At 45.3% G+C, this 12,313-nt stretch overlaps 1 protein-coding gene across 6 annotated transcripts in view; it reads right to left on the bottom strand.

Annotated features, from left to right (window-relative positions):
* Positions 1-12,313, bottom strand: part of usp25 (ubiquitin specific peptidase 25) — a 112,053-nt gene that overhangs the window by 8,173 nt on the left and 91,567 nt on the right. For 2 of the 6 annotated variants that reach the window (XM_083636056.1, XM_083636057.1), the window contains exons 19-24: positions 8,314-8,487; positions 5,669-5,764; positions 3,931-4,109; positions 3,148-3,226; positions 2,861-2,940; positions 2,334-2,457 (exon numbers count right to left, since the gene is read on the bottom strand). In XM_083636056.1, coding sequence (XP_083492182.1) covers positions 2,334-2,457; positions 2,861-2,940; positions 3,148-3,226; positions 3,931-4,109; positions 5,669-5,764; positions 8,314-8,487 — 732 coding nt within the window. The remainder of the gene's footprint in view (positions 1-2,333; positions 2,458-2,860; positions 2,941-3,147; positions 3,227-3,930; positions 4,110-5,668; positions 5,765-8,313; positions 8,488-12,313) is intronic. The other 4 variants (XM_083636060.1, XM_083636061.1, XM_083636058.1 and 1 more) reach the window with 3 other exon arrangements.

Here is a 12,313-nt window from a genome sequence, read left to right as displayed (position 1 = left end):
ACAAACGCACATTTCCCAGTGTCTCTGCCATCACACTGGACATCAACACTAGCGGGAGATTTCTCCCCCTCCAGCAAATATACATGAATGTTAGGGGCGTAACGAACATGAACATAACATGAACATCTTACCGAGAGGGAGAGAGCTATAGCTAACAGCTAAGCTAAGTATAACTAGCGTGTTAGCTAGTTCTAGTCTGAAAAGCATGTAAACAGTGGTGAGATTAGTGAGAGAGTCTGTAAAAGGAGGAGAGACCCGCGAGTGCTTCTGCAGAACTAGTGCATGTTGTGTACAGCGGGTAATGAGCCGCTGTGATGAAGATTAAAGCGAGATTCACGGAGTTGAGAGCAGACAAACACTTGCAGCTGCATCCTCTCCAGTCCTGCACATGACGCCTTCAGGAGCCGTCGGTAAACCACGGGCGTGTGGCCTTTGAGTGACTGTAATGTTTCACAACAAAATAAATAACCTGTCTCAAACAATGACTGATATCACAGGATGTAGTGAAGAGTGCAATGTACATGGGTATATAATTTGTAAAGAGTGTAAAGAGAAATATTGTATTAAGAGACACATAGAGATAGCCTACATCAGTGGTTTCCAAACTTTTCGTGTCCAAGGCACACCAAATGGCACTACAAAATCTCAAGGCACACCTATATAGCCTAAGTCTATCTGTGCAAAATAGCCTCTATTACTCTTATCACTCCAAATGTTTTTTATTTACTAATGTCAAATAAAATTTGACAAAATATATTACTCTAGGAATTCATTTGAAACTTTGCAAAATTACTACATCAAAGCAGCAACACACCCACTTTTTGTATAGTTTTACAATTTGCAATTGCAATAATGCAAAATCCCAAGGCACACCTGGACTTGTCCTAAGCCACCAGTGTGCCTAGTAGGCACACCATTTGGGAACCACTGGCCTACATTATGGTGTTGTTCTAACAGAGAGACATTCAGTTAATATGGCATTATTCTTCTAACACAGAAACATTCAGTTAGTTATTCTTCTAATACAGAAACATTCAGTTAATGTGGTGGTCTTCTAACACCAGAGAGACACATTTCAAAAGGTGTCCTTCAATCCCACAGTGACTGTTAAGGGTGTTACTAAACCTTGAATTTGTGAATGAAATTACACAAATGTATTATTATTATTATTATTATTATTATCATTATTACTACTACTACACCCGCTGCACGCACTGAATAGGCCTATTATACTATATACTATAGACTATTATTACTTACTTTTCTGTCACATCGTCATTATTAAGCCGGCTTATGACTGCATAGTATCTTAATTACTCAAAATATAAGGCGACTAAATTTGGGCAACCATATTTTTATTCGGGCAACCAAAAGCTCTTGCCAGGTTGCCCCTCCGGCAACCACTTTTAAAAGTTAACGTCGAGCCCTGCTGTTATTAGTCTATAAATCACTTAACGGCCTAGGCCCAAAATACATAGCTGAATTGCTCCCACGCTACGAACCGTCTAGAACTCTTAGGTCAACAGGGTCCAGCTTATTAACTATCCCTAGGATCAAATCAAATCACGGGAAGGCTGCATTTACCCACTATGCTTCTGCTAGCTGGAACAAATTGCCTGAAGACCTCAGATCTGCCCCAACCTTACTTACTTTTAAAAATAGACTAAAGGCTTTTATGTTTACCGTCGCTTTTAACTGCTAACAGCTACTATGCAAACCCAATGAGTCCTCTATAAGTTTGAGCTCTTTCTGCAACTGCTGCGCCTGTTGCTTATTGCACTTTTTATACTCTTTTTTTTTAAAGTTTTGTTGTGATGCTTTTAAATCTTTTATTTTCCTGTCAACCATTTTATGTGCTTAATGAATGCACTTTTTATACTCGTTTTTTTGTGATGCTTTTAAATGTCCATTTTACTCTCTTCTTTTCTTTTCTTTTCCTGTCAACCATTTTATGTGAAGCACTTTGAATTGCCTCTGTGTATGAAATGTGCTATACAAATAAACTTGACTTGACTTGACTTGTGTGATGCAGTGTGATGATGTGTGACTGTGTGATGCAGTGTGATGATGTGTGACTGTGTGATGCAGTGTGACTGTGTGATGCAGTGTGATGCAGTGTGACTGTGTGATGCAGTGTGATGATGTGTGACTGTGTGATGCAGTGTGATGCAGTGTGACTGTGTGATGCAGTGTGACTGTGTGATGCAGTGTGATGATGTGTGACTGTGTGATGCAGTGTGATGATGTGTGACTGTGTGATGCAGTGTGACTGTGTGATGCAGTGCGATGATGTGTGACTGTGTGATGCAGTGTGACTGTGTGTATCGTCTCACCAACAAACATTGGCGGCGGTAATACCCAAGAAGCTCCTCGTCATGACCTCTGTATGGCCCCTTGGACAAAAGCTCCCTGTTGTACTGGTACGAGTAGATCAGATACATCAGGGCCTCCACATAACTGGACAGGAGGAGAAAACGAAAAGGAAATGCAGATATATTGAATATTTAAAAAATGTACTGAGAACTTGGCCAAAAGTACATTGTGATGTGAAACAATTTAAAACATAAAAACTTGATCAATTCAGTGAACATGTGCTACCATCTTGTCCTATACCAGATCCAGCTAGAAATGGGTTGCATATAGCTGCTGCCCTCTGCAGGCGACTTTTGAAGATTCATTGGCTGCCCCAGATGAGGGGAATACTCAGAGTAAATCTAACATGCAAACAGTTATTGATAATAATACTGAACTCTTATGCAATAGCACAGAAAATCTCTAACAAGATAAGCGGACAATAACAAAGTCGTGTTCCTGGAAGACATTAAATATTAGGAAGAGCACTGGCAATGTGTCACCGTACTTTGTCTTCTGGAAGAGCTCCAAGCCAATCATCAGAAAGATGGTTGTCTCTCGGAAATTCCTGTAGTCCTGATGCCACATCTGATAAGAGGTACAGAACAAGAGTGAATGAAAACGAGTACTCTGAAGTTCCCAGATGGGATGTGTCAAAAACTGATTTAAAGTATTACTGTCAGTTTTTTATTTGTAAGTTTTGCACAGCAAAGTAATTATATCTTAATGCCAGCCTAAAAATGCTTCAAAGGTTTTTGATAGATACAGTAAAAGTCAGAAAACAGTATTGCTGACCTCATACTCGTCCATGTTGACCTCCTCGGGCTTAATTAGGTCCAGTTTGGCACGTGCCACAGTCATAATGCTCTTACATCTGAGGGGGGGGGGGGGGGGGGGGCATTAGTGATGAGATGGTGAGTCATTGGGAGGTACTCCAGGAGATGAGAGGGTCCACCCTGCCCCGAGGCCTTAACATGGCCTAATGAATCACTCTTTAGTGCTGAGAGGAGAAGTGAAACACTCCTCCGGAGGCTCCTATTGAGGCCACATGCACACATAAATCTAATTATCCTGCTCAAAATAGAGAAGGGAAAAATCAATTTTTCACTCATGAATATGGATTGAGGCCAACAAGCGTAGTTGAAAAGTTTTTTAGAGATAGTAAGGGCCACTTGATACCCAAATGACATGAGAATGGCTATGTTAATAGGGAAGGAATCTTGATGTTCACTAGCAGTAAAAAAAAAACGCCATTGTTGGATGGGTGTCTCTTCAGATGTGCATTTGTACAAAGGTGAAGGCAATGCTCAAGGATTTGCACTGACCAGATGACACATTATCAGGCTGCAGAGTCAAGGTCTCTGCTACCCTCTGCTGGTGATTCTGGGAAGTTTATCCATGTATGGTAAATGACCAAGCCTGATGCATTAGTGGTAGTCTTTGACAATCTGAAGAGAAGTGCCCACTGAATGGCGTATCATGTTCAATATCTCTGAATAATAATAATAATAATAATAAATATACAAAAAAGGCACATGATAAATACTTGCTAACGGCAAGGTGCGGAGTCCAGCCTACCTCTCATCGAAGGCCAGGTTCCTGTCAGCAAACTGCGTGAGCAGAGTCCTCTCTAGGATCTTCTTGGGCGCCTGGTTTTGGATTAAGTAGACGATGATGTGCTGCAGCCGGTAGTCGTTCTCCGGCGGAGTGTCCTCTTGGGCGAATCTCAGCAGACGAGTGTACTCCACCTTTATGGCCTGAGCGGGGAGAGGAAGGGACAGGTTAAGAGCTCCGATGGAGGTCGAGGAGGTACGGACATGCATACGTGCAGCTGCTTATTCAGCTCCTCCTCAGTCAAGAACTTAATTAAAAGGGAACCAGCGCTGGATTTCACAGTTAAATGACTTGTGGATATAATTGTCCATGTGATATTAGGGCTCAAGTGAGCTGCTTTTTAATCAGGGTATATATACTGTATCAATCCCCATCTCACTGCTTTTCATGTGTAGCGTGGGTTATTATCTGCAATGGCCCCCGTCGATTTTGTATGGCCAGCATTGAGGAGAAAAGGCTTTCGCACACCTACGCGACAGGTGCGTCGGAGAAGGGCAAAACCCGACACAGTGAGAAAGAAGTAACTCCCGCACACTGTCTCCAAATGCAAATAAAAGTTTAATAGAAGAATAACGTTTCGGTCATCACGACCTTCATCAGATTCATTTGTATGGCCAGCATTGAAATATGTTTCACAAACTTTATAGCAAAACAATCAGATGAGCACAGATGCAGCTGTTTTTTAGATGTAAATTCAGACTGATGTTAATGGAAATGTGGTAAAGACTGTCTGTCTGCACATGACAAAAACTTGGGCAGAGAGCTATGAGCTGATTTACTAAAATGACAACAATGCCTCAAAGCAGAATGATGTGGGCAACACGCTTACAATTTTAGACATGCTGTACTTGTGCAAGACATCTGGAGCTCAAGAGCTCAGATTTGCTAAATAAAATGTGATTTCATGAGATCCAGATGGCCTGCAAGGTACTGACAGGCCCGTCATGTACACTATATACTACAACAAGATCCATAAGAAACCCGTTCAAACACTGTTTTAACAAATTAATTCATTACATGTTGGATTCAGCTACTGACAACATTAACCGCCAGGAAATAAGTATTTGCCAACACCATATAATCAATCAATCGCAACACCTTATGTGATCATAATCCCCCCTCACCATCGCTGTGAAACAAGGACGTAATTTGTGACAAACTGCATCCATCTTGGTGCTAAATTGACTAACTCATTGGGGATTAGAAGCCAGGATGTCTGACTTGGAAAACATACGCTTTACCAACCGAGCTAGCTCAACTCAAAGCCATGCAGCAATCTGGCTCACACTTGATAGCTGTGTCTAGCAATGGCACATGTGCAGTGAAGCTATTTTGAATACCAAAGCGACAGTCTTGTACTAGTTTGAAAAGCCGTTTGTGTTTAAGAGGGTTTGTGCTCATTTAGTGTGAGTGTTACTTCACTTCTCCACTAAGTATCAACATTTAGTGTGAGTGTTACTTCACTTCTCCACTAAGTATCAACATTTAGTGTGAGTGTTACTTCACTTCTCCACTAAGTATCAACATTTAGTGTGAGTGTTACTTCACTTCTCCACTAAGTATCAACATTTAGTGTGAGAGTTACTTCACCTCTCCACTAAGTATCAACAGAAAGAAAAGACAAAGAAATGATGGGTGACATATGAAAGGAAGGATGAATGAAGGTGGACAGGGAGAGGAGAAAGGAGATGGGGTGGTGTACCTTAAAGAAGGCCGCCTCAGGCCCACTCTTTTCATATACGCTGCTGGATTTGCCAATGGCCATAATTATACCCTGCATGTTTGGGGTCATCATTGCCTGCCCAAGAAGGGGGAACCGTGTTAAACAAGACAACAGATCCTGTTGCAAGGCCAAACACTTTGTCATGTGCTTTGAAGCACTACAATAAGGCATACCATAGTCAGGGCATGCCACACGTCACTCAGCAGCACTCCATGCAATGGTTAGTGTGACACAACTGTGAGGGGCACAGTTCAATGCTTGATTTATCCTAACAAGGATACTGTGTAACCAGTCAGTTCAATGCTTTATCCTAACAAGGATACTGTGTAACCAGTCAGTTCAATGCTTTATCCTAACAAGGATACTGTGTAACCAGTCAGTTCAATGCTTTATCCTAACAAGGATACTGTGTAAAAAACAGCTTTATCCTAACAAGGATACTGTGTAAAAACCAATCAGTTCAATGCTTTATCCTAACAAGGATACTGTGTAAAAACCAGTCAGTTCAATGCTTTATCTTAACAAGGATACTGTGTAAAAACCAGTCAGTTCAATGCTTTATCCTAACAAGGATACTGTGTAAAAACCAGTCAGTTCAATGCTTTATCCTAACAAGGATACTGTGTAAAAACCAGTCAGTTCAATGCTTTATCCTAACAAGAGGCTCTTTCACACTGGCCTTGAAAGCCGAAAAATGCACGGAAAATAGGATTCGCGCCTCCGGTGTGAAAGTCGTGAATGCGCTTTGGTGGACAATTGTTTTATGCCTTTTGTCCCGCGACGGGAGGTAGTAACAGCGCCGGGTTACCTGGCAACCCACCTCCACTTGAAAGGTCGTCGCAGTGAGCCGGAAAAGGTGGGAATGGTCAGCTCATTCATAAAAAAATTACAGGGGAAATCACCTCATGTGATCAAGAAAAGTGCAGGAGTGAAAGTAAAAAAAGTAGCCTATACAATCATGACTGCAGGGACGCCAGGAGGAATGCTCCGTGCGGTTAGGCTTTATGCTCAAACGATGTTGACATTAGTAGGTAGGCTACAATTAACGGATATAATAATAAGCTTCAGAGGGCTATAGCTGTCTGTGGCGAGTTGGTCTGACTCAGACCAGGTTATTCCCTCTCGAAATCAGCTCTGTGCATTCCCTTACAAAAACTACTAACGTTATTAGTCATGTGCATTTATAGCCCATACTATTCCCCCGACGAACGTTATGCAGACTGCAGCTGTTTGATATGCGGGCGGTCGTGTATCGTTTCAATTTTAGTAGGACACCATATCGATCTGCCCGCCCACCTTGCGAGTGCGGCGGCGGAGCCCGTTTTGGCGAGTCCGCCCACCATGCGAGTGCACCTATCCTCTACCAGCTCAGCGGACTAGGAGAAGGAGGGAGGGAAGTATTGTTGTTGAATTAATTTGTTCATCATACAGTAGCCTAGGCTACACTAACCTATGAAAATATTTATTTGGGCTAGGAGGAGCTGGAAATCCCTCCGCTCGCCTTTCAATCCGGGAGCAGGGGATTTCACCTGAAAGTACACCACAGCACGGGAAAGTGGCCGTGCTGCTTGGCGCTGTGTGAAAGCAATTTCTGTGGCGAGGGTGCGAGCTTTGCGGGACTCCTAAGCGGCAATTTTTGCGCGATCTGTGTGTGAAAGAGCCTAAGGATACTGTGTAAAAACCAGTCAGTTCAATGCTTTATCCTAACAAGGATACTGTGTAAAAACCAGTCAGTTCAATGCTTTATCCTAACAAGGATACTGTGTAAAAACCAGTCAGTTCAATGCTTTATCCTAACAAGGATACTGTGTAAAAACCAGTCAGTTCAATGCTTTATCCTAACAAGGATACTGTGCAAAAACCAGTCAGTTCAATGCTTTATCCTAACAAGGATACTGTGTAAAAACCAGTCAGTTCAATGCTTTATCCTAACAAGGATACTGTGCAAAAACCAGTCAGTTTAATGCTTTATCCTAACAAGGATACTGTGTAAAAACCAAGGCAGCCACATGAAGGCTGTATAATATGGCTCACAGACAGCTAATGGTGCAAGGACACAAGCTAGATTGACTGTACAATAGCAGTTCCACACGCTGTGCCCACATCCACTTAAAAGTACTGCAGATATCAAGCTGCTCTTCCACTACATCTTCGTGAAATCTGTGCAACCCACAACATCAATAGAACAAGATGCATTTCAGTGTATATGCTGACACAAGCTAGGTCTCAAATGGACAACATCTTAACGTTCCTCAAGTCACTCAAGTGGGCGTGGCCTTGTTCACTTCAAAGAGTGATGTGGTGGGTGAAGAAGCACAGCTGAGCTTTCTGTCAAGAGGTCAATATGCCTTTGTGCCAAGATGCAGGATTGGCTCAGGGGACTTTTCACACAGGAGTTTTGCAGGCAGACTTAACAAACGGCCTATTTTCTGTTTCAAGCAGCGCATGCCTTTGATGGTCAGCCTCGAGCCAATCCTGACGTCAGTCGGCATAGGCTTTTCTCAGGTGTGAAAAGTCTTTGAGTGAGCCAGTAGGACGAGCAGTGATGCTCATACTCCACATGTCAAACAGGCATTGGCTTCTCAGCACAATGGGGAGAGAAGACTTGGTGGGGCGAGAGCTACCTCGTCGTCATACCCCCCTTCCTCTGACTCTATGACAAAGGTTCCCACGTGAGGGATGGCCACCTCAACCGTGCGCTGGCCAGGGGCCTCATCCTCCGTGACCAGGTCAGGAGGAGGAGTGCAGGAGGCGTTCACCTGGAGCTCGGGCTGGGGGGAGGGGAGAGGGGGAGGAGACTGTGGAGAGAATGGGACAGATGAGATGGGACAGGTAGAGGACAGACAGAAAGGCATGGGACATTAAAGGCCACGGGAAAACCGTGCTTTGAAAGCTCATCTTATGTCTGAACGCTACGTTGAGTGGTTTTGAGGTGGCTTTCCTCCAAAACTGAACTGTCAATTGCCATTTCACAAATTAGATCATAGACTAACGGGGGTTTTACTTCGTTTCGAACTCAAGCTCTCACTCTAGTACCATCTCGCTGCGCACGCAGCAACTGGAAGAATATAAATTTTTTACTCAAAAAATTACCTTTTTTATATAACCAACCAACTACCGACAGGTGGGGTGGTAACCCTGGGAATGAGGCGGCCACCCACATTCCTTTCCCCGTGAAAACGTCACGTCCGCCCAGATCCCAAGATGCCACTCCTCGTTCTTCCAGCCCATCTGGTAGACGTGTCATTGAAAGCTCCGTGTGCTAATTTGTTTACACTCTCAGGCCGAGCTAATTCCGTCTTATCTTCCTGACTAAACAAAGGCGTTCGGTGGACGAGTTTTCTTCAGGCTTCGGGGACCCGATCCTGCATTCTCTTCACCAAGGGTGACAGTCACAGCTCATCCAAAGCTAAGAGTGTCTTGCCTTTTCTTTGTTAGCACATTCTGCTTAGGCTACCGCCGTGTAGCTTGCATGCTCTCACCCCGGGACATTGGACCACCTTCGGCGGGGCCCATATCCATGTGCGGTCGGGCTCGAAAGAGGACTTTGTCCCCGCAGTCCTCCCGGCCCGCGAAAGTCGCGCGGCGGGAAGGTTATCCCGATCTGGCGCACCCACGGGTTACGTCGGTAGTCAGAGTTTGCGTAGGAGATTTTCCCCCGGCAGGCCTAGCATCTGCGGAGCTGGCCATGCGGCGGGTGGGCGCAGCCTCTCACGCCCTGCTCCCCCTATCGGGGCATCGGATCAGGTCCCGGTGCCCAATATACACATTACCAAAGGCGCGGCTTGCACTACTTCTTGCTGCGAGAGACCATCGTTGTCCGAGAGGCTCAGCGCCTGGAAGCTCCTATTTTCTCCGACCCCATGGTTGTGGCGCACCCTTCGGAAGGGCTACGCTCTCCAGGTTGCCAGACCTCCACCAACATTCGACGGTGTCCCCGAGTCACACATGCGCCCGTTCCAGATCTGGTTTCTCAGGCATCCCCTGGACCCGGTCAGGGACCGCCAGGGTTCCTCCGATGTGTCCGGCCCGGCGGGCGCTGGCCATATGGGCAGACCCCCGTTACCTCTCGAGAGGCACTCGGTTGGGCCCTGTCCCGCTCAGGTTGGTCATTCGCACCGACGCCTCCCTCTGGGGATGGGGTGCAGTGTGCGGGCGCTTTTTGGCAAACGGCCAGTGGGGAGCTCAGGAGCGTGTTAGTGCTGGAGGCGATTCGCCTGGCTCTGATTCACTTCCAGCGGCTCATACATGGGCGCCATGTTCTGATCCGCTCGGACAATACAGCTGCGATCGCCCACCTGAACAAACAGGGCGGTGTGCGGTCCGAGGCGCTGAACCGGTTAGCGACGGATATTCACCTGTGGGCGTATCCCGTTTCCTTTTGCTGTCGGCGGTTCATGTGCCAGGGCGGCTGAATTTCGGGGCCGACCTGCTGTCTTGGGACAACCCCAGTCAGACAGGGTGGTGCCTCCACCCTCAGGGTGGAACAGATTTGGGCCAGGTTCGGACGCGCCCACGTCGATCTCTTCGCATCGCGCGATGCACTGCCCACCGTGGTTCTTGATCCCCGGGACAGGCTCTATGCGTTTCCCCCGATCCAAACTGATTCGACAGGTGTTGGACAGGGTGAGGGACCAGCGCCTGCGGCGTATTTTGGTGGCCCCCTTTTGGCCCAAGCAGATATGGTTTGCGGACCTGATCTCCTTGGTGCAGGGACCGCCCCTGGGCGTTGCCATTGCGGGCGGATCTCCTATCCAAGGCGGAGGGGGAGGTACTCCACCCCTCCCCCGGCAGGTGGAAACTAGCAGCCTGGTTTCTGAACGGGACCATTTGCTAGCCCAGGGCTTGCCCGAAAGTGTGGTGTGCACTATTCAGAGTGCTAGGGCTGCTTCGACCCGCTCTCAGTACACGTACAAGTGGCGGGTCTTTTCGCGTTGGTGCGCGGACAAAGGTGTGGACCCAGTGAACTGTGGTGTACGGTCCGTTCTCTGTTTCCTTCAGAGCCTTCTTGACGTGGGCCAGTCCCCGCAGTCTCTTAAGGTTAGGGATGCAACCAGGGGTGAAAGTGGATTGAAATTCTTGCCGGAACTACTACTCCAACCTTCATTGCGTCATTGTTCTCCTCCCGCCCAGCTTCATGCGTTCCTGAACACGCATATTTTTGACATCATGTAGTCTTATAGCAAATTATTTATTTAATTATTTATTGTGCAAGTTAGGAGCCTACTTAATTAACCTGTATAGGCTACAGTGTGGCATAATTGTGCTTTAAGTAAAACAGTTGAATAAGCAAGAATATGAAAATGGATAAAAAAATGCACATTTTAACACATTCACTGCCAGCCTTTTTTTTTTTTTACTGTAGGTAGGTTCTGCCAGAGGGTTTTTTTGAGGATTCTGGCTCATCTTTCAAGACCCGAGGATTCTTTTCTGCTAAGATTTTGTGAACACACAATATCTCAAAAGAACTAATAGAATGTGTGCTTTCTCTGTCTAAAAGAGTTAGTTTGTAGAGTTAGTAGTTATGTAAGCATTAGCAGTTGAATACAGCATGGTTTCAGCGTCTGGAAATTTATTCTGAGATAAATGGCTTTTTGTGAAATTCGATAGAACAGTCACTTTAACCATTCATTTTTGGCATCAGTAAGACGTCAGACATCTAAACAATAGTTTTGAACAGTAATTTCCTCCATAACAGCAGGAAACCCCCCTCTGCTTCCAACTCCTCCCTCCATGGGCGTTCTCCTCCGCAGCGTTTGTCACAAGCGAGTGTTCTGCTGCTGCTGCTGCGAGTTTGAGCAGCCTCCCTCCCTGGCAGCGAGTGTGGATAGGGCTCACTTGTTTCTTGGGTTTGAGAGCTTTGATGAAGCTTTGTGCAATTCTAGGCTTTATGCTGCGTGTTTCAAAGTGTTTTCCACCCAGTCTATTTTTGGAATCCCCCACCGCGGGCTCCCAGCGCGATAATGCGCGAAGTGAAAGCGTTTTCGCCAATCCATTTTACAGTAGAGAATGGTTTCCTCGCGCGTTACCCTACAGTTTTGGCTCTGCATTTCCTAGTGTGGAGAGCACTGTCGCCACTTAGTGGGTCCGTGGAATGGGTTGTACACGTTCACTGACTCCAATATTTTTATAGGAGACGTGGGGAGCGTCGAACCACGTCCTACCGTCAATTTTTTTTTTTTTTTTTTAAGCCGAGATAACTCGTCTTTGGCAGTGAACCGTCGGATTCTGTAAGCCGAGATAACTCGTCAATGGCAGTGAACGTGTTAAATTGCATTTTGCAAATAAGCATCAGTCTTCCATTTGTCAATTTAATTAATTTAATTTAAATGGCTCATTTATAAGCATTTTTATTAATAAGGTTTATACATAGTTTTATCAAACAGCTCATTTAAAAGCATTTTTTTCTTCTAGAAGCCGTCTGGAAGGTGAATATGTAGCCTAGTAAATTACTGAGAATTAGCCTACTGCTTGGATGTATAAAGCTTTTCATAATGCAGGAGACAGAGGGAAGAATGCACATTGATTGTGAATGTGCACAGAAGAAATCCATGCAGTCAGCAGATAAATCCTTATCCAAAGTAAAAGATTCCCACCAGGAATCAAAGAACAGACACCGAATTG

Source organism: Poromitra crassiceps, assembly GCF_964638095.1.
Source record: "Poromitra crassiceps genome assembly, chromosome: 1".
In the NCBI taxonomy this organism is placed as follows: Eukaryota; Metazoa; Chordata; class Actinopteri; order Beryciformes; family Melamphaidae; genus Poromitra; species Poromitra crassiceps.
This window is presented reverse-complemented; position numbering and strand designations above follow the sequence as displayed.